Source organism: Nothobranchius furzeri, chromosome 9, assembly GCF_043380555.1.
Source record: "Nothobranchius furzeri strain GRZ-AD chromosome 9, NfurGRZ-RIMD1, whole genome shotgun sequence".
NCBI classification, from domain to species: Eukaryota; Metazoa; Chordata; class Actinopteri; order Cyprinodontiformes; family Nothobranchiidae; genus Nothobranchius; species Nothobranchius furzeri.
The window spans coordinates 58,890,677-58,913,176 of NC_091749.1; the positions used below are offsets into that span (position 1 = coordinate 58,890,677).

General features: G+C 44.4%; 1 protein-coding gene across 5 annotated transcripts in view; it reads right to left on the reverse strand.

Annotated features, from left to right (window-relative positions):
• Positions 1–22,500, reverse strand: part of zfhx3b (zinc finger homeobox 3b) — a 250,778-nt gene that overhangs the window by 100,172 nt on the left and 128,106 nt on the right. For all 5 annotated transcript variants that reach the window (XM_070554993.1, XM_070554992.1, XM_070554995.1 and 2 more), the window contains one exon: positions 1–1,768. This exon is cut by the window's left edge and continues 749 nt beyond it. In XM_070554993.1, the coding sequence (XP_070411094.1) occupies positions 1–1,732 (1,732 nt within the window). In that variant the 5' untranslated portion in view covers positions 1,733–1,768. The remainder of the gene's footprint in view (positions 1,769–22,500) is intronic.

Genomic DNA, 22,500 nt, shown 5'->3' on the forward strand with positions numbered 1-22,500 from the left:
GCTGGAGAGTGCTACTAGGCATTAATAAAGGAGATTTGGAATTGCTTTGGTTTGAGACAGCTGGTTCTCCCGCCTCACACCCACCGCTGCTACTTGTACCACCACAGGCCACTGCAGTGCTTTCTGCCTCCAACTCATCTTCTTCCCCTAATAACAGTTCCTCCTCTTCTTCCGAAACCCCTAACTGGTTAGAGAGTTGAGCAATGCTTTCAAGTCCCTCGGCGTTTCCGTCATTCCCCTTGCATGCCAACTCTTTCCCTGCAGGCTCCTCTGTTCTCCCTCCCTGTTTGGGCAGGGCACTGGAGTCTTTGGCAGAGCCTGAGGATGAGGAGAGAGTGGATGCTTTGGAAAGGTTCAACCCACTTAAAGAGTGGACAGAGACATGTGGGGTTTGTTGTTGCTGCTGTTGTTGGAGGCCAGAGTCAGAGTCTTTGTTCAAGAGGGTCTCACTGCCCCCACTATTGCTTCCAGGTTCCAGATGGACACCACTAAATGTGCCGAAGAAGCTCTGCCCAGAGTTCATAGGGAGCAGTGTAGGTGGCAGTGGACTACTCTTATTTTTTGGTTCCAGGAAACTAATAAGCGGTTCTTTGTCCTTCCCAATACCCTGGATGATGGCAGAGGCATGCTTGTCCCCTAATAGCTGCCTTTCGTCTTCACACAGTGTCATGCGGTGATCATGGACGGCGTGAGTGGCAAAAGAACGGGCATAGCCAAAGGACAGCTTGCAGAGAAAACACATTAGAATGGGCTTACCCTTGCCATAAAGAGCTAGCCCATCAAATTTGGAGAAATCCACATTGTTGGGAACATCTTTGGATACACAGGACTTCTTGGCAGACCCATCGCTGTTCAGGTAATCCTTGTTGCTTTTGTGCCGCACGTCGAAGACACGGAAACTGTGCAGGACAGGGCTGAGACCTGCCATCGTTGAGGTATTGGGAAAACCTTGGTCTGAATTACCAAACCACTTCCCAAAAGACGAGGCTATGTGGAAAGTGTTGATGATCTGTGGGTAGACTGAGGATGACGTCCCAGCAGGTTCTCCCAGTTTGCTCCCACTTGTGAGCGAGTTTGTGGGAAGCAGGCCTGGTACCAAACCTTCACTACTTTGGATCAGCTGACTCAGGCTCTCCACGATATAGGCTGAGCCATCTGGCTGATAAACTATTTCTCCAGCCAGATTTTCTACGTCACTGCTCTCTTCTTCCTCCTCCTCCTCTCCTTCCTCACTCCCGCTCTCAGGTGGTCCCTGCTGTTGCGTGGGTTGATGTCGCAAAAGAGTGGGCATGCCCCCGCCACCTGACGCTATTGGCACCCCAGGAAAGGGTTGAAGGCTTGGAAAACAGCTGTCAATTTCCATTTCATCCAAGTCTTCAGATTCTTCCTCTTCTCCACAGCTCTCTCGCTCCTGCTCCACCTCCTCACGACCCTCTCTTCTGCGATGCAGCTGGCCTATGGAGGAGCCCTCTCGATGGGCCAGGGGTAATGTCAGTTGTGGCTTCTGCTGTTGAGAGTGCAGTTCTCTCACCCCGTCATGAGGTGCAATGGAGTTTTGGGGTTGAGACGGATACGAAGCTGAGAGAGACCGGGCATCCAGGGATGGGGCCTGGCTGACACAAGTAACCTGTGAGCTTGAGTGGTCGTTCCAGGGTTGGGGTGCTTGCTGCTGCTGGGAGGAGCTGAGCCCATCCTCTGTCCCAGAAACCACGGGAGACTCACAGCTGTCCATGCTGATGCCTACATGAGGCAATCATCGCATCCAGGCCTGCAAAGATACACACAAGCGATTACCATATTGCACGCAAGCACATACAACTCATCTCTCTTTGAATTCCAAAATTAGAAACAAATGTGTACAGCTTAAATAATTAATATGTTGTCTATTAAGGAAAGATCAAATGTTGAAATTACAAAAGAAAACCCATGCATGGAAACCCTAAAAAGAAAATTAGATGTTTGATGCACCGGATGAGAGACAAAAGTTTGAGACATAACTGGAAAGCTGACACAAAGCTCATTACGCTAGATTAGGCACTTAAAGACAATACCTGAGACGAGCACTAATAAGCCGTCCATGATTCATCTTCCTGCCATATCGCAAAAGTACCAGCTTTTATCTTCAGCTTCCAAACAACACCCCCAATCTTATATTCAGCAAATCCTACATCCGTGTTTAATTAACTTCCAGTCAACCCAACTTAATAGATCAAATATTCTTTGTGAGATAATTAGACACTGAGAAGCCACCCATCAGCACATCACACATTTCCATAACTGGAAGGAAAAGTGAAAATGTGTTGTTAACAGAAATATTCTTTAACAGTTGCACTGTTGCTTCTCTAACTTCAGTTGAACTCGTCGTAGAAACAATAAATCCACACGTGCAAGATTGAGATAGATATGTCTGAAGTATAAGATGAGCGATAAAAGGCGGCGTTTTGGGAGCTCAAAATACATACGCTGGGTTGGGACTGTGTTGCAGCTGTGTTTAGGTTTTTGCATCCAATAAGCTCTACGCTTAGCCTGCTCTCAAACACTCTAGTCATCATCTGCTTCTGAAATAATAAATGGGAGCTGAGCTGTCGGGAGCTGACCATGCCCCGAGCATCTGAGAGGCCCAACACAGGCTGCAATTTAGAGTGCAGAAGAGATAAAATGATAGCGCAAGATACTGCTGAGCTAATAATTTTATTAAAGGGATGCAGCCATCATTGATTAAAGGGGGCAATCGGGCTGAAGCCAATAACTCTGAGCTGCCCTTTAACCCACCATGCTGAATATTACATGAGTAAAGTTTCCCGGCATCAAGCTCACCGCCATGTCCCGGCTGATTAGCACATTCACTGCTTGCACTTGATTTATTTACTTATTTTCTTAGGGATGCAAATTTCAGCTGTGATCAGAATGAAGTCTACCCCACAGCCGAACATATTAACCGCTGAGGGAGAGGAAAGATGGATAACGTCTGTCCGCCTCTTCATGAATGTCTGATCAAACTTTCCTCCTGCAAACAATACCTGAGACTTCTTTAACCCAAACTATGTCCCTCTACTAAATTCATTTGTATTTAGACTTAAAGAGGCACTTTGCTCATATTGTTAATACATTTGCAGTGGTCTCTAGTTGGAATAAATGCCTTGTATGTCATACTTGGGGTTAAAAATACTCTTGTGTGCCTGTTTCAGGAAGTAGAAGTGAGCAGGATCAGAGTTGAGCTTCAGGCAGCAGGATTTGGAGTCTTATTTCCTGATATTTGGACATCTCGCCTCGGATTGGCTGACAGCAACACAACTCAACCAATGAGAGTAGGTCTGCCACTCATACCATCTATTTCAGATGCTAATGGAGGAGATAGGTGTAGGAGACTATTTATTTGTTCAGCCTGCATAAAAAAATTCCGAGTGACCTATTATAATCAGAAATATTAATTAAAAGTTTTCACTCATATTTCAATGCAGTTGGAGTTTTCTCTAGTAGGAATGAATGCCTTGTAAGTTATACTTGATGGAGAAAAAAATAACTCTGGTGCACCTGTTTCAGGAACTAGCAGTGAGCAGGATCAGAGTTGAGATTCAGACGTCTTATTTCCTGACATCTGGACATCTCACCCTGGATTGGATAGCAGCGATGCAACTCTACCAAGGACAGTAGGTCTGTCAGCCTTTTAAAATACCATCAATTTTCTATCAAAATCTAATGTTCCACACCTTTTAAGTGGCACTTTACTCATATTTTAATGCAGTTGGAGTCGTCTGTAGTAGGAATGAATGCCTTGTAAGTTATACTTGATGGGGCAACAAAGCTCCGGTGCGCCTTTTTCAGGAACTAGCAGTGAGCAGGATCAGAGTTGTGCTTCAGATGTCTTTTGTCCTTATATTTGGACATCTCACCTTGGATTGGCTAACAGCAACACAACTCTACTAATGACTGGTTGATCTGTTTTATCTCCACAAATTACTCAAGCCTGAAGGAGCTGTGCCGTGTGGTGGAGTTGCTAATGCTAACAATTAGCTTCTATTAGCCAGACGTTCTCTGCTGTTTCCTGTATGCTAAACCAACAACTTGTCACGAGTCAAGATGGGTGAGTCAATGAATGTTAAGTGACAGTGTGACGTAGGTCTGTCGGGCTTTTCAAATACTAGATGTTCGCTGTCTGTAGTACATATCAAAAGCTAATGCAGCAGGTAGGTATAGGAGACAATTTTCATGTTCAGCCTGATGAAAACTGAGAGTGACTGACTATATTTCTGAAATCACAATTAAAAAATGTAATTTCAGTAAAGTACCTCTTTAAATATGAAAAGCCGCTTACAGAGGATCAAACCAAAAGTAAGGACACAAACATGAGAAGAATATAACAATACGGACTCAGCGCCAAACCATTTTTTGTCACTAAACAAACAAACACATAAATAAACTGAAAATGCATCAAACGTGAATGCTTTAAGCTACCCTTCAAACAACATGATGAGATATTGAAGATATCAGACGCTTTGGCCTATTAACAAAATTGCTTTATACAGCCAGACACGATTTAAAGATGGCTGCCATAATGAGTGAGGGGATACCAGCTCTGCTGGTCTGTATGCATTATCTGCTCCATTAATAAGAGGCTATGAGCTCAACAGCCATTTCACACAAATGGACAGAGAGCTGTGTGACCGAAGCCGGAACATAATAAGAGCCACATCAAACACAGTGATTCTTCAAACTAAGAGCTCAATAATAAAATGTGGAGAATTAAATGAAAACAAAAAGTGCATCAAATGAGAAATGTCTGAAAGGACTGTCTGATTGGAATATTTCATACTTACTACAACCATTTCTTTTCTATTCCAACGTCAGTTTCGACTGGGCTCACGTGTAAAACAAGCAACTACAGCTGCTCCCAAACAATGACCTCCTTATGGTCTCGATGAGTGTGAACAAGCAGAGTACACTGTGGACTGCTGCACTAAGGGTAATACTGCCATCCATTCCCGTTAAAGCTTTAAGATACCACATGCAATTAGCAGCAGACAGGATAACACGATGACTCCTAATCGGAGGCGGAGCTCCGAGCTAGCTCCGCGCGTCCGCTGCTTACAGAAAACAGGATTGCCCTTTAAAATCAAGATGCTGTAATTCAATAACCTGCAGCGGTTGCTGATGAGCAATGGGATTGTCTGGAGTCAGAAAGTCGCAGATGGACCGAGTTGATATAAAACTGTTTGTCTCTTGGATGTCTGCCTATGGCTCAGTGACACCTGTTTAAAGCAGGAAAAGCTTTAATCTCAGGGAGGCACTAAACAAGTACAGGAGACAGACAAAGAGACGCAGCTGAAGTCGAGGGGAAGTGGATGAGGCCGCTGTCTCCGACTCCCGACTGTGTTAATAACCACAAATCAAAATGCAACTGGCTGAAGGTGACTACCTCTGGGTGTTATTAAGTACAGATTTATAATGTAGCATGGAGAAACGAATGCATTCTTCTGCGTTCTCTCGCTACAACAAGTGATTAAGCCCTGGCCCCTGACCTTGTGCTGCATTCAGATTCTAAATGCAGACCCACTGACTTGACAACACGCAGACTGTGTGCAGCCAAAACAAGCCCTAGCTGACAATATGAGATAATCAAAGAAGAAAAGGCCGGATTCCTGAGCAGATCTAAGGCCGTGCATGATGACTGTAGAAGTCACACTCTGCTGCCACCTGCCTTCAAGTGCTCCTTGTCGAGGTTACGTTGCTCTTTTTCTGCCGATGTTACATTTCACAACCTCCTTTTCACAGACAAGGTTAAACCTTTTGAAAGGCCTTGATTATAATGAACCGATTCAGAGTAAGAGGCTGTATGTCATTAAGCAGGAATGCAAAATGAGATAATTTTTAATTTATGGGCCTTTTTATTAGGTGTGATTTACCCGTCAACCGAGGGAGGAGTTAAAGGATAGAGGACACATCTGATTGTAAGCACGCCTGATCACCTGCGTTGAACCTCACCTCCAGAGAACCCTGCTCTCCAGAGTGCCCTGAGGGAAAGACTCAAATCGGGGCCTAAACCTGTACTCCTACCTGCTCATACGTCCATAGTAAGGGACCTCTCCTCTTTAAAATGTAAAATGCAGCTTCTTAATCTGCCCTGAGAGCCACTAACACAACAGGAGATCTGACTTTCATTTGTTCCTCCTGATGTCTGCATCTGGACTCTGAGCCATCACAGAGTCTGGCCAGCCACCGCAGGGTAAGGGGCGCTTATTGGAAAATCAATGGTGTGAACGCTAAGCAAGTTACAGGAAGATGTGGGAAGGAAGGGTTCTTATTGATAAAGCAGGGGAAGGCTTTTGATGTTGCACTAGGGACATGCTCATTGATGAGGCAACCATTGTAGTCCTCAGGCAGAGTGAAGCCCGGGTTTATCTCCCAGGTTTGTTCCAATTAACCACCAATAAAGGCATGCACGCTATGCACTCTTTAACATGAGTTCATTCTAACGCCTAAGTTAGCTTAGTGAATTCCTATTTCAGCACACTCAAACACATTTACAGCTGTAAATTTGATCATATGTTTTGCTGAAAATTCTGGTATTTCTTTTTAAAGTTGCAACAATCTTTTCTGAGCAGAGTTAAAACAAACTGAAAGAGCAGAAAAAAGTATTCTACGTAAATGATTATATTTTTATTAGGTGCATGTCTGTTAGTCCCCACAGTACGATTCTGATAAATAATCTGCAACATTGTTGTTGTTGTTGTTCTGGAAACACTCGTTCTGCTTTCCTGCTAGTGCAGACAGAAGGATGCTCCAACTGCAGGAGGCAAAAAGTCACCTCAGGTCGATGGCACTCACCCTGTAAACAGGGCTTCCCGTAAAATCAATGATCTTCAGTGGGAGCTATCAGTCTGTGGAACAGAATTAGCTAACGCTGTGTTGAGTCTGAGGCGCGGAGGAACTGTTCTGTGTGTTTACATCAGCGAGAGCACGTTACAGGACGCTGGTCACTGGCGTGTCCGGGACGACGTCTCCACTATCACACTGAGGCTCGGAGCCTCTGACGTTCATGTGGCTAGGTGCTGCAGATAGAAAAACGGCTTAGAATGTATTTTATGTATTTGTCTTGTGGATATTTTATGAATCAAACTCATGCTGGAAGAAGTATCTAATTTAAAGGAGTAGAACACTCAAAAAACATTTTTAAATTCTTATTTCTGATTTAATCAGTCACTGAGTTTTTCACGCAGGTTAAACATGAAAATAGTCTCCTACACCTATCATTAGCTTCTGATAAAAAAATTGATGGTGAAATGCTGGGATTTGAAAAGCCTGACAGATCTACATCACACTGTCACTTAGCCACGTTGGTTTAGCGTCCAGGAAACAGCACAGAACTTCTCAGCTAGTAGAAGCTAACTTTAGCATTAGAAACTCCACCATACGGCAGAACTCTTCCAGGCTTGTGTTATTTGTGGAGATAATATCACAGGTATCAAATATGTCGACGCCCCCTGGACTGGCACTGCCTATTGGAGCTGCCGAAGTGTCCAGCTGCCATCTTGGATGGGTCTCCACAAAGTCCCACGTGATCTGTTTAGTGTGCCATGTATTGCAGCCATGGGCTGCACAAAAAGCAGGCGTAGTTGTTCATTGTGCTTAGAATCCAGTTGGGTTTGGAGAGTGAGGGACCCATCCAATATGGCGGAGACAATATTATGATCTCCAGCACCCAATGGGGCGTCAACGTATTCCTGCTTACGGATAAAGAGTTAGTGGTAGAGTTGCGCTGCTATTATCCAATCATGGCCAAGATGTACAGATATCAATAAATAAGACTCCAAAACCTGGCGTGAAAAGCTCAGCTGGCATGTGGCTCATTTCTAGTTCCTGGGAATGGAGCACTGATGCGTGTCCCGCCCCGAGCGTGACTTACGAGGCATTCATTTCCACTAGAGACCGCTACAAATGCATCTATGAAATGAGTGTTCCACAACTTTAAAGTAAAAATTGCTAGCTATGACTGTTAAAGGATGCTAAAATATGTTTTTCATGAAATTCTGACTTGAAAGTTTTGTCAAAGTATGATTTTGTAATACGTTTCCTCTGTTGTTGAACTGTTTTACAAAACAAATCTTAAAATGCACTTACTTCTATACACAACTTGGGGTCATTTCATCTGAAACTTTAGTAGAACAGAAAATAAGTAAACAGAATCATGCAGATCTTCCAGTTGCTCACGTGCACAAGGGTAGTCTCAATGCCCTGCAGATTTGATACTGCATCAGTGTATTTCCCCAGTTTTGGATGGTGTGATAGAAACATTGTGCTGGTGTAATTAGAAGTAGTTAATTATCTGTGGGTTAATTACAAGGTTCTGCAGAGCAACGGTGAAAGACCTGGTGGGGTGGCAAAGAAGAGAGAAGCTGTGAACACACAGCAGGAAGCTCCCAGTCTCCCACCAATTAGCAAACAGCATGGGGGGGGGGGGGGGGCGCTCTGGTGCACTTCAAGGAAATGTTGGAAAACTCTAATACAAAGAAATAAAAAAGAGGAAGCAAAAGGCACGCACCCTGTGAGAACTGTTTTAATGACTGTTTATGTAAACATATCCTGCAAAAATAACACCGAGTTTTTAAGATACAATGCAACAGAATATTCTAGATTTTAATTGGAAAATTTAGTGTGGAAAAAAATTAGCAAAAAAACAGCTTTTTTCTGCAGCTCTTCGTTCTTGAGGACTCCACTGTGTTCGTCTCCTTTCTGTGTCTCGTGTGATTTGTTTAGAAGGCTTTGTAATTTATAAGTGCATAAATTATCCTTGGAATTAAGGTATTGATGTAAAATCAGAGAAAGGCTACTGGGCAAAAACTAATGTTCACCCCCCAGGCAACCCGGCGTACAACGCACTGGCGTGCATTCGCACACAGCGAGGGTGTCTGTAAGTGGCAGAGTGGCACATCCTCCATCTCTGCTTGGTTTTAACCCAACAGACACAGATGATGAAAGATCTGGAGCGCTCCAACATCAAGCCTCTCGTCCTTTCACAGAGTGGAGTACAACAAAGGGAGAGATTCATCAGTGAAATCTCAGGGACTAATTGTGCACAATATATATAAACAGGAATGCTGTTAATTAAAATTCTGTTCTGTTTTATTTCATTGTATGATGGCGTGAAAGAATACCCCTCCAAAATAAAAGAAATTTACATATAATCCTTTAAGGAAGCAATTTGAATCTGTGGCCTTTTTCTTTTGTTGTCGTTTTCTTTTTTACAAGGAAAACTTCAAAAAAGTATCACCAGCTACGCAATCATGCGTCTGAAAGGTTAGAACACTAGAAGGACAGAGAGCGGTGAGAGATTGAGTGATAGAGACTCTGAGACGGAGATATAAAGCCAGAAAGCTAAAGTTGCATGTCCAAAAGGTCAGGGACGGGGAGGATGGGGGGGGGGGGGGGGTGATCAAATTCTTTGTGCCCCAGGACCTTCATTTCTACTAATTATCAAATCTGCCCCTATTTATATCTGCGGGAAGCAGACGTTATCTCCAGAGAGGATGGAAGTGAAATCTGCCAACTGCAGTGCTTTCAGAGCTCCTCTTCATTCCATTGTTTTTTCAGTTGTAACAGAACAAGTGTTGGAAATATTGTTACAACGCAACGCTGAACACAATGTTCAGAGGACAGTGCACAGGAACAAGGTCGGCATTTAGGGAACACTTTGGTCATAGATGGGTCACCTATTTGAGTCTTTTTAGAAAACAAAAAGTTGTTATATCTCTCTCTCTCTCTCTCACACACACACACACACACACACACACATGCACGTGCTCACACACACACACACACATGCACGTGCTCACACACACACACACAGATGCATGCATGCACGCACACAGATGCACATGCTCACACACACACACATTCACTCTCTCACACGCACACACACATTCAAACAGGTATGCATGCACACACATGCACTAACATATGTGCACACACACACACACACACACACACAAACACACATGCGCACACACCTTCCTGCAGCATTCCAGCTTAACGTAGGCAACCACAAACACAGTTGTTAAAGTGATCAATACCATTGAAATATTAAACCTTAAGAAGCCGCACTATTGATTGGGAGAACGATGATAAAACAGTTTATTATCACAATTGTACAGCTTTGTGTAAATATTTTGGAAAGCCCGTCAGCTGCCCATCCACTATGAGCTCTGGCTCAAATTGAACACCTGCAACTCACAGAATAAACACAAACCCCAAAGGAACAAGGAGAAGTCAGTTGCCATTACCTCTACATCAGATCTGAATAGACGAACACGATTAGCATACAGAGCCCATCCAACCACTTATCATCCACTCAGGTACAATCTCAGGGCTCAGAGAACTGTTCTAAGAATTCCCAAGCAGATGTTATAATAAAGCAGGAGTATATGGATGACGACGTTAAAGGAGACGTTTGAGGATCATACTGTGACAGACGGATTGGGGGCATGGATGACACGTCTGTAATGTTGAGCCTTAGCGTGTAATCCTGAAAACAAATACCTCAGTAATGACCCAGTCCTGCACCTGGTAAAACACAGGCTTCACAGGCACCTGGAATTAGGCAAATATGCATTACTGAGAATTCTTAAAGGGACAGACTCATAAACGCTGGAGGGAATTTAAGGGGGCGGGAGCTGTGTTTTTCCTGCAAGCACGCAAAACACGAAGAGAAAACAAATTGATGATTAATATCTTGAATTAAAAGCAAAAAACGTAGCAAACAAGAGGCTACGCTGGCCCACATTTAGCAACACCACGCAGAGCGAGTTAGGGGCAGTGTTCAGCTAAGTGTGTAAACCTGAGCAGGGTGATAAGATCCCTTTTAGAAGGCATGTGAAGGCCAAATGACCAGGAAACTTGAGTAATGTGGGTGAAAGCTGTCTGGGGTGAGCGCAGAGAGGAGGGAAGTCATGCAGTGTTATGTGTGGAGAATGGAAACTCACTATCTCCTTTACACACCTCACACTGAGGAGCAGCGCCGTCCCATCCACATAAGCTTGTGCAGGCACATACCATATCTCATGCATGAGAACATACCCGGACACACACACACTCACAAGAAGGACACACACCCACACACACACAAGCACATGAAGCCTGAATTAAAGAGTGTCCCAGTGAAACCATTCTGAGGACGTTGCTGCAGGAAAACAAAAAATAACTAGAAAGTCTAATTCTAGAGTCGGATATCCTGGATAAATAATTAGAGGGTTACTGTAAAGACGTCGTACAGCTGAGTTATTCACTCCACGCTTCACATTTGCTAAAGTCATTAATGACAAAGACTTGAAAAGGAAAGGAAAAAAAACATATTTCTGGTGCACAGATATGTTTTTAATATAAGGCCTTGTTATAATTCTCCTTCTGCAAAGCCTGGAAAGAACTGCTTCCCTTTTTCAGCTTTAAACCTGTTTGGGTGTGCTTTCCGTTACGCTGCTCGTCGGCTGGATTAGGAAAGTTAGTTTAAAGAACATCAAGTAGAAAACAAAACGTTTGAACCTCCAATACAAGAAGCAAGAGTCGATTCCCGTGTGTAAGGGTGAGACAGCAGCTCTCCTCCGATCGTCACGAGGCGCTTTGCATCGATGGACATTGCGACTTTCTTTACATGCAACACTGGCACACATTAGCAGTGAGTGGTCGTGGATTCAAAAAGGCCTCGTGATTAAACTGGATCTGTCGCAGCAGGAAGGAATCTCACCAGGAATTCCCAGCAAAGGAAAACACACCCACAGTCAGGTTTCCTAGGTGATACTGAGGATCTTTGAACGTTTCACAGAAAAAAAATAGAAAACCTGAAGAGGACTAGCCTACTGAGTGTTTTCTTAAATGCCAGTGAATTGCCTAATCTTCACACGAGCTCTTAAAGAAAAAAAATCAGGTTCTAATGCAGTCATCATCTAAGCAGAGCTCGCCCTACGGTTTACAATGACGGATTCCCAGGCAACCTCTGGAAGGTAAAGTGCATTCCTTCTGAGCAAAGCTGGGATGAGGGACTGTCAACAGAGGAAAACAAAAGAGAAAAGAACGTGTTAAGTGTGTAACAAGCTGGCCTGGAGGGCAACGCTGAAAGACACCTCAGCACCAGACTCTGAAGTGTGCCACGAACATCAAACGGCATTTCTAGAACAACGCGGAGCCCTGACGGGGTCGACCACAGCGCACAGGGACCCCCGCGCGAAGGGAAAAGCTTCAGTTTGTCACAATAAACAGGAAAACATGTGACTTTAAACACTCAGCTCTCGTCTGCGTAGTAAAAACGTTCTTTCACTAAAATTACAGTTTTAATCTAACTGTCTGCCTCTATTTATAGCTAAAAGAGGGTTAGGCTTGTGTGATGGGGATGACCCTCATGCAAAAAATGTATCTAAACAAATATCCTGAACAGAAGCGAGCACAACAACCACCTCCTGACTTTTGGCTCTTTTGATCGTTGGGACTAAGTTAGCCCTTACAAATGTCAAGGCCCTTTTCAGCTGGGGGGGGGGGTGCACAGAGTCAAAGCTAAAAATACATCCGAGTGTCTATCTCATCTGTAGGTGGGGGCAGGCAGCGGACGGGGCCGAGTCAGGCAGAAGCAGAAACCAGGATGTTTGGGGGTGTGAATGCGTTCTGCTGGGTTGTGACAGCTCCAGTGTTTAGAGCTCCGTTTGAGAAAGAGCAGCCTCCCGTCCCTCTTTGCTGCTCAAACACTGCGGCCCTTGTTCATCTGCTTTAATGAAATGGCCACATGCCTCCTCTCATCCGAGAGTTGCTTACTCGCTGCAGCACCTGGCAGATATAAATCAGCCCCAGTGAGCTGTATTTGGGAAGCGAGGCATTAAGCATGACATAAGCTGTCAAAGTTCACGTCGCACCGACCGCAACATCTAGTTGAACCGCTCCGGAACACATCCAAGACCGAGGAGCAGGCCTACCAACGACCTCTTATCTTCTGCCTCCCAGCTCTGCATGACATGGCTGCCACATCTGGGCCCCAGCTGTGAAACCTGCTGAGCACAACACCATCCAACGAAGGCTGGCTGGAGGAGCGTCGGAGCGCCCTTTCTCAACACGTTCACAAATCCACAACAGCAACCCTTTAAATGAATGTCGGCTATCTTATCAGTCAGGGGTTTGTGGGTGCCGTTGCAGAGGTTGGCTTTTTTTTCCAAGTGGTGTAGCTTCTATTTCTGAGAGAGCAGATAAAAGCAGCTGAGGTTCTGTGTGTGTGTGTGTGTGTGTGCGTGCGTGCGCGCGTGCGTGTGTGTGTGTGTGTGAGGAATTTAAGTCACGTGAGCCTGAGGTCTGAGGGTCAATCGCTGCAAGAGAACCCACACATTCCTCAGAGGACAGGCACACATCTTCAGCACTTGGGCATTGGTGGGCTTGCATGAAAACACATTCGAGTGAAAACTTCAAACCATCTTAAACTCAAAGTTTCTGCCATTCATCTGAGAACCGATCATTAGATTGTACATTTAATCAAAAGAAACAACAGAATTAGCTAGAAAACGACTAATGTTGTAAAAATGTTCAACAGGAGTGCAGGAATAAGGTATTTCACAGGTGTGCCTTTTTAGCAAGTTTACAACAAGCGAATTAGACGTCATGTTAAGTAAAGGAGGTGGAAAGAAAATATTGACTAGACAGATTATACCAACTCAAGTCTGCATCATCACTGACGTTACAGTCTGCTATTTCTTTATTTACACTGTTGCACAGTTAACTGGAGATCGCAATGTTCCAGCCAACGACTGATGCGTCTCAAACGGTGAAAGCGCCTAGCACACCAGCTCCATCGAAACAAGATTCATCCAACTAGAATTAACTCAGAGTACTGGGTGGAATAAAATCCCTTTCTTTACTGCACTGACTCAGTTACGCTAAAAATCTGACTAAATACTGTAAAAAGTGCTTAATTTGATGCTTTCTGTATTATTAGATTATTTTGACTTCATTTATAATTACAAATGTGTAACTTCAACATCAGAACATCGACGTGCAGCAATGACATCATAGTTTAGGACATCAGCGGATTAGCCGCAGACAAACGTGGATGAAACACAAGTGATGACGCCAAAGCTGTGAGACTATTTCAGTCTTCTTCAATGTCTGGAAAACCAATCCCGAATCAGAGGACCAGTCCGAACTGTGTGATGTTCCTCGAGAACGTTTATTAAGAACATAAATAATGATGTAAATGCTTTGACTTTAAAAGAGGGCGCTATGAAACGAGATAAACGAAATCTTACTCTGGACGGAGTTCTGAAAGAATGCTTAGGGAAAGAGGAAACTGGGAGATCAGCATCTTCCCAGCAGCGTGTGTGTTGGACTAAAGTACATCAGCATAGTGTGAGTGAGTCTGAGCTACTGGTCATTCACACACAGCAGCTAATGGAGCAACAAGGGAGTGGGGAAAGATGCAAAACACGTTTATGAAAACCTCACAACACGTAAAGCCTACAATAACACACAACACGGGCAAAATCCCACTAGGTCACATGAGCAATAACAAACTTGCTCAACCACTCCTGAGGACACCTCCTTCAGCATACACAGAAAAGGAAAAAAGAAAAGTTTTAAAAAGCCAGCAAGCAGGTGAGAATTACAGCGGGGCCAACTGGCTCGCCCTGAAAGTTCAAGTTGAGTGCTACTACAAATTACAAGTTGACAGCCTTAACTGTCCCTGGAATGTCTTTCTTACAGCGTATGTGCATGTTGGAGTCTGCTAAGGCAAATGCCTCCAGACAGCTGTTCTGGACAAGGTGTTTACATGTGACAATTATATGTTCGACACACGCAAAAAGGCCTGCATGACAGAAAATGTGTGTATTTCTAACCAGTGAGGGGCTGAGATCAGCTTTGGGTGAGTTTGTTGGAGCGTGCATGGATAGTGCCCCCCCAACCCCAGCTCCTTCCCTAATGCATACAACTAAAAGTGAATAATTACAAACTTCATAAAAATATACAGAGTGATGATAATGGGTGTGTTATCTGGGATTTATAAATGCAATTTTTACAAATAAAATCTCGGTAAACTCACAACCTCAGCACAGACAAAACTGTGGGGACCCCCGTGGGGATTACTCAGGACTACCTGTAGCAGCATGCTGGAGTCCCCCGCATCCCCCCCCCCCCCCCCCCCCCACACACACACACACAAAGAAAGAAAGAAAGAAAGAAAGAAAGAAAGAAAGAAAGAAAGAAAGAAAGAAAGAAAGAAAGAAAGATGGTAAATGGCCTGTATTTGATATAGCGCCTTCTAGAGTCCTGGAACCCCCCAAGGCGCTTTACAACACAATCAGTCATTCACCCATTCACACACACATTCACACACTGGTGGGGATGAGCTACAACGTAGCCACAGCTGCCCTGGGGCGCACTGACAGAGGCGAGGCTGCCGAGCACTGGCGCCACCGGTCCCTCCGACCACCACCAGCAGGCAACGTGGGTTAAGTGTCCTGCCCAAGGACACAACGACAGTGACAGACTGAGCGGGGCTCGAACCTGCAACCTTCCGATTACGGGGCGAGCACTTAACTCCTGTGCCACCGTCGCCCCACAAAAAAAGAAAGAAAGAAAGAAAGAAAGAAAGAAAGAAAATGATTTTTTCTACATCGTCTCTCAAGATAAAATCACGAGACGCTTCACAAAAACGAAAACATTTAAATATAAAGGATTTTAAAAAATGATTAAAATATGTTTAAAATAAACAAAAATAGACAATTGTGATTAAAAATGCAAAGAAAGAGAGAGAGTGAATAGGAAAGGGAAATCATCAAATGTTGCGTGTTAGTTTCTACAAACCACAAAAAAAACAACAACACAAAACTCATAAACAGAAAAACCGCATCTAGTTTAGAAAGGCTGAAATCTTCTATTAAAACACACACACACACACACACACACACGTTCATGTGCAGTCTCCAACCTCATGTCCAACGGTAACTTTCCTGTGTGCTGCTGGCTATAAGAAATCTGCAGCTCAACATTTTCTCATGGTTCACATGACGGGTCGATATGATCAATGTGCTCATGGCCCACCTAGCCAATAGCACACCTCTCCTAATCAATGTCATAGGAGCCGAGTGTTAATTGGGGTGGCGTAAAAAGAAGAATGGGTGATGGAGCACGATGTGCTTTTTGCAGAAGCATCAAAAAATGCCGCACAGGGTCATGATGAAAGCTGCTTAACAGCACGGCCGCTTATTTACCAGACTGATCTTGTGTGTGTGTGTGTGGGGGGGTGGGGGGGGGGGGGGTGGGGGGGGGGGGTTAAACTGAAACAGTGAAGCACAGGTGCCACGTTCTCTGTAAATAAGAAGGTATTTCAGAGCACATCTGTTTGTCTGGACCATCAACATATTATTATCAGTTACTAGCCTGCAGTTGTGTAAGTGCAGTCATGCTTCTCCCTTCTCTGTGCAAGTAATCAACAAAAGCGCATTAAACACCCACATCTTCCTCTAAACCTCATGCTCAGGTGTGAGGTTGAGCTTTAGGCCTGATTCAACCTGAGCGCGTTAGAATAACCCTTTAAGTTCAAGTGTTTACTGCTAAAAGAGTACAGTGAGGAATACAAGAAGAGAGTTCAGCAGAGGCCGAGCTCAGCCACGCTCAGCGAGCGCTGCAGAAGAGAGCCCTTCACATCCTGCTTTAAACAGGACGTTCGTATCTACTTCAAAGGCGGAGCAGATCCACTCAGCAGCAGCTCCTTCAGTTTATTTGGGGGAAACGAGTGCTACAGATGGCAAAAGAAAATAAATCTGCATTTTAAAGTTGCTCCTGCTTGTAGAGTTGTTCAGATATGATGTGTCGGATAAAAATAAGACTGCCTTATTCAAATATTTAAGCATCTTTTGATGGTAATCCCTTCAGCTGAAGGGAGTGAACAATGCAAGAACTGAAACAGCGAGAGTCAACGGTTCACCCGGTGAGTTAAGTTGTGCTTGTTTATTTCTGATGAGAAGCTGCAGCTGACAACTAAAAAATAAAGTATGTAAAGCACAGGAAAAACCTGCCTGACAGATATTCTGTCTGTCAGCTAAATGGAAGTAGGAAATGATGGCAGGGGAAACGGCCTCCACCAGAGTAAAGGCTGCTTCCCCTGTGCTGCCTGTTGTCTTACGCTGTTTACAGAGGGCACTGGGTTCGGCAAAATGGCATCCAGCCCAGAAACTGCTACACCACACAAGGCAGCATGAAGTTTCACTATCTGTGTACGAGTTCTGCATTCAGACAGGTTTTGAGTGAAGTTTGTTCCCGCACCGTTTTAGCATCGTTGATATAGAAACTCTAATTTTATAATTAAATATCAAAACGCAAATATTCCCTCCCCGCCGTCAAGAATGTATCTAAATAAGAACTTTTCAAAGGTGCTGAACACTTGTTTGGACGCTAGGAACGAATGCCTTAGAAGTCGTACTCGTTATGGGGGCTCAGATCGGGAAGTACAAGGCCCAATCCCAATACTCCCACTTGCACTCTTGCTCTTTTGAATTTCACGTTCCTGTCAAGGTGTGCATGTGCCTAGGGTGTCCTGACACTCAAGTGTGGAAGCTGACCAAGCCCCTTTTGCACACTTGATCCGCACTTTGCCGAAGTCTACATCAACGCAGACTTCAGTGAAGATTATTATCCACAATCCGTCGATGTGTGGGGATTTCGAGAAGAAGGCGGAGCAATGGCTCAAGTGCCCTTTCTGAAAATATGTATTTTCAAATGAAAGAAGTTCATTTTAGAATGATTAATGACATTTATCAATGCTATTAATGTTTTAGACTAAGATTTAATGTTGACAGCAATTCATATAAATTTAGTCAATTAAATGTTTGTTTGTTTGTTTGAAAGCTTTTAATAAATAACGAATTTGTGCCGGTCGCACAAACAGCGACCGGCATCCATTGTGGCCGTTGACACAATGCTCCCTATCCCAATTCAGCAATTATTTGCACACTTGTGTACTCCACTCTCAAAGCCTTATTGTACACTTCCTCCAAGTGCACTTCACAGAGTGCAGTGTAAGTGTTAGGATTGGGCCTAAGTCAGCTGTAGGAGAAAGTAGCTTCAGACTGCAGGATTTGGTGTCTTATTTCCTGATATTTAGACATCTCGCCTCTGATTGGCTAACAGCAATGGGACTCTACCACTGACTCTGAATGCTCTGCAACGTGGATGGTTTGTCTCCACAAATAACATAAGCCTGGAGGAGTTCTGCTGTGTGGTGGAGATGTTAATGCTAATGGTTAGCTTCCACTAACAGAGATGTTTTCTGCTGTTTCCTGGGCGCTAAACCAACTACAGACTTACCTGTTGTGAGTCAAGATGGGTGAGTCCATGAATGTTAAGTGACAGTGTGATGTCACACTGTCAGGCTTTTCAAATCCTAGCATTTCACCATCTAATTTCTATCTAATTTTATGTTCAACCTGCATAAAAAACTCAGAGTGACTAAATCAGAAATAATAAAAACATTTTTTTCAGTGTCCCACACCTTTAACAATTTAGCACAATCCAGTGTAGATTCACTTTGTTTTTCTTTGCTCTCCCCAACCTGCTAACACAATGAGCACAGTCGGGTCAGAGAAAGGTCTAAAGTCAGGAACCAATCAGGTCAAAAACAAGGAGCCCTCTGGTAAGACCCTGGCCCAGCCCTAGCTTCTAAATTACCTAAGAGGACACAACTAGAAGTGTGTGTGTGTGTGTGTGGCGGGGCGGGGGGGGGGGGGGGGGGGGGGGGGAAGGGGGGGGGGGGGGGCAGGAATGGGTCCACTTCAGCTGTGTACTTACGCCCGGCCCTGAGCAGGTCAAGACCTCCCCATTAAGGAGCAGGTCAAAGCCACATAACTCTTTAGCTAAGGTGAGGGTCACGACGATGCTCTGGCCAGCCAGGGTCAACCTGAGGTTTCTGGCCACTGAGGTTCATGGCAATACAATAAAGTAATCAATCTGGGCGCCAGACCCTGGTCAGTAATAAACTCCCAGGTTGGACAAGGTCATCACCTGTTCCCTGCTCTCTCCTTGGACTGTCCTGGAGTGCCAAATGTTGGATTTCACTAACGGAGGAGATACTGGAGATCTGTGAATTTCGAGACAGAATTGAACTCAAACTTTGCTTCTGTTGAGGCTTTGAGGCAATAAATTATGATTTGTAACAAGTAGCTGTTGTGATTTATTTGAAGAGCTGAATGTCAAAAGGGGACTATTGCTTTTATTTTTTTCTGTAAATTACCTACTTTTGAAGAAAACTTTCTTCTGCAGAGGACAGTAATTGCTTTTCAAGAAAATGGTAAGTGCAATGGTTAAGGTCTTTTCAAAGAAGGATAAAAATGTCTTTATCAGAGTTAATATATCACAAAAGACATGGCGGCTTATCAATTTGTGGGTTTTATCCACAGCACTGATTAAATGTTTTAAAGCTGCCGAAAAGCATCGCACCTCCTTTCTAATTGCTTTAGGTACCCCTTCCCCTCTCTCTTCATCCCTCTTTGCCCTCTCATGATTGCCATGAATGAAGGGAGACGGTCTCCTTGGCGACTGGTCTGGCAGGATGAGGCAGCAATTAATTCCTGGCTGCCCTCCCCTCCTGCTTAAAGTCAGGTGTAAGGTTTCCTACAACTCCAGCTGGCTTGTTACAATGGTGATCTCAGTGCAGGGTCAGCGTTCCAAACAGGTAAAGCAGCCTTTCTCTCCTGGACACCGTTACCCTCGTCGACCGCCCAGTGGTGCCACCAACACCCCGACATCTTCACCAGAGTTTTACCTTTTCTTTCTCAGATTCCCCTCAACCCTAAAGTCTCGCACCGGTTTCCTGGCTGACAGTCGCTGCACTCAGCCTCACAAGGAAACCTAAAACTGCAGCGATAAGATCAGAACTGGAATCTAACAAGCTAAATGAAACAGAGCGGCACTGTTGACCAAACCCTTTCCCTTAAATATGGCAAGACAACAAATGAGTATTTTTGTTTCTGTGGAGGGACAGGCATGTGTTTAACACAAGACTTCTTTTTTTCATTGTTTTTCTCGAAAGGCTGTATAATCAGCATCCTATTTGCATACATCTCCTTCATTGTATTGATTGCCACTCATTCGTTAAGACTCAGAGTATATAATTAATGACCAACCCCCTGGCGCCACACCCTGGGGACTGCTAATTCCGTTGCATGCCAAAGGGATTTCAGCATAAGGCACAAGTGGGCTTGTCACAGTGGGCACCGGGCCAGCATCAGTCCCGGTCTCCTCCACGCCTCCGGCTGTCCTTGGTCCCAGCCCAGCGTCTTTAACAAGGAGAGCCTTCCTGGGCCGCGTTAACTAAAAGGACAATTATCTTGAGAACAATGATGCTTTTCACAGGGGCTGTTGTCATTAAAGCAGTGGATCTGGTTACAGCAGCCAGCTCCTGCTAATTAATGAATGCTGTCCACGGACTCTCGTTGCTTCTTCATTAAGTAAGATTCATTGCAAAAAAAAAAGGGCAGAATTATCATTTTTGGGAACGAAAGTTTGACTTCAGTTTTAAAATATTGCGCTGCTATTATTTCTTTTTCTTTGCACGGCCAAACCACTTCATCGCCTAGTTAACACACCTCGGTTTTCCTGTGAAGCTTTGAAGTTCTGTGGAGCCTGAGTCACTGCGACTGCAAAGCTTTACTTGCTATAAACACAACCTAAAGCAGAGATTTTATAAGCACTTTTGTCCCAACACAAAACACGTCCTAATTTAAATAAAAACAAACTCACTGACGCCACGAATACTGTGGGAACAGCTAACTCTTTCCAAGGAGCCCGAAGACCTTTTATGAGTAGAAGGGTTGGTCACCATGTCACTCAGCACTGACTGACAACGCAGGGAAATCGGAATGAGAGAGATGTTTGTGTTCGTGTGACAGCCGGAGAAAAAGAAAGGCAAAGAGGTCAGACAGATCTGGCTGTGCAAGATCCTGTTCAAACCCTCCACATCCTCAGCTGCAGCTCAAAGACCGACAAACGCATGTGCCGGGGTTAAGATGCTCTTCAAGCCCATTCAGAGTGGCACATACCTGCTGCTGTCTCAAACCTTTTAAACAATAGCTGTGACTCAGAGACAGATTAATAATAGAAGGTAAAACTATACTTGGAAACTACGATCATAATGCTCCGGCTTCTGGGTTATGTATTTTTGTCTCAGAGAGGGGGTGTGTGGTGGCTTAGCCAAAGAGACAAAAATGTGTAAACAAAGACACACACAAGAGTTCAGGGATCTGGTTTGGCAACTATATATGTCTGTACTTGCTGTGTATTGAGAAGGAGGTTACAGCTGCTGATTGTGATTAAAATGTAAACAAAGGACGAGTTCAGAGAGAGGACGGATTCGTGAGTCTGTGGGCTGAATGGAGCACCACGCCCTCCGAAAAGATAAAATAAAACACTTTTGTCCTTCGCATTGCCCACATACCTGGGCAAGACGAAAAACCATATACCCACACACACACACACACACACAACCACACACACACACACAAATAGACTAAATCGCTAAGATTTTTTCCAGAATTGACTGTGAATTTTAATGAAACCATAACTCAGACCACAACAGAAAACCAAAAGGAATTTGAGGAAATTGTCCCTAAAGCGTTCTGAAGGTATGGCCTAAAAGTCCGGATGAGCCCCCTTCTAGTGGTGCCAGGGTCTGAGGTCCATTTAACCCAAACCTCCAGTAGTCTGCCCATCACCAGCAGTGCTGTTTCTTCCATTTACCCCGCTTTTAGCCTCTTAGCATGAAAAATGTACTGTTTTAAGTAATCCTTGTTTGTCTTGACCATAATTGATTAGGTAATCCTGGTTTAACATGCACTAAAGCCAGTGCTTAAGAAACTATTAGAAGGGCTCGCAGCTTAAAGAGGGAGGATCTGTCCAGGACTGACTGCTGGATCTGCATCTGAGAGCCAAGAGATCGGAGACATGTGATGACCCCTCGTTTGGTAAACCCTAACCCTAACAACTACCCAGATTCACTTTTGAACTTTTTATTGTTCTACATAGTTTGTGTATTCAGTCTTGCAGCCATGTGTCGCAGTAGAGACAGGCTTTATCCGTTGGCCTTTATTAGCAAATCTGTTGGCCTCCTTCCATTAACCTGGTGACACAGTTTCAAAGGTGTTTAAGCCAGCTTCGACAAAAGCCACAATCCATCACAGCACACGTAATGCCAAAAGGTGCTGTCAGCTCGGCGAGACACACGCCACGCCACATACTCGTCACTGCGACAGCCTTGTCATAATCAACACAAATCTCTCAGTGTCAGCATGGGGAGGAAAGACTCTGTGGAAGGTGGAGAAAGCAGGAGAGAGGAGGGGAGGTTATAGGCAGATATGCTAAGCAAGGGTCATAATAAAAAATCCGACTAGCTTTGGACTCGGGCGGTAAATGTGAGTGTTAGTGTGCACACGGGGCTGCCAGACAAGAGGAAGGCTAATTCCTGCTCCTCCTCGCCTTGCCCTGGTCGCT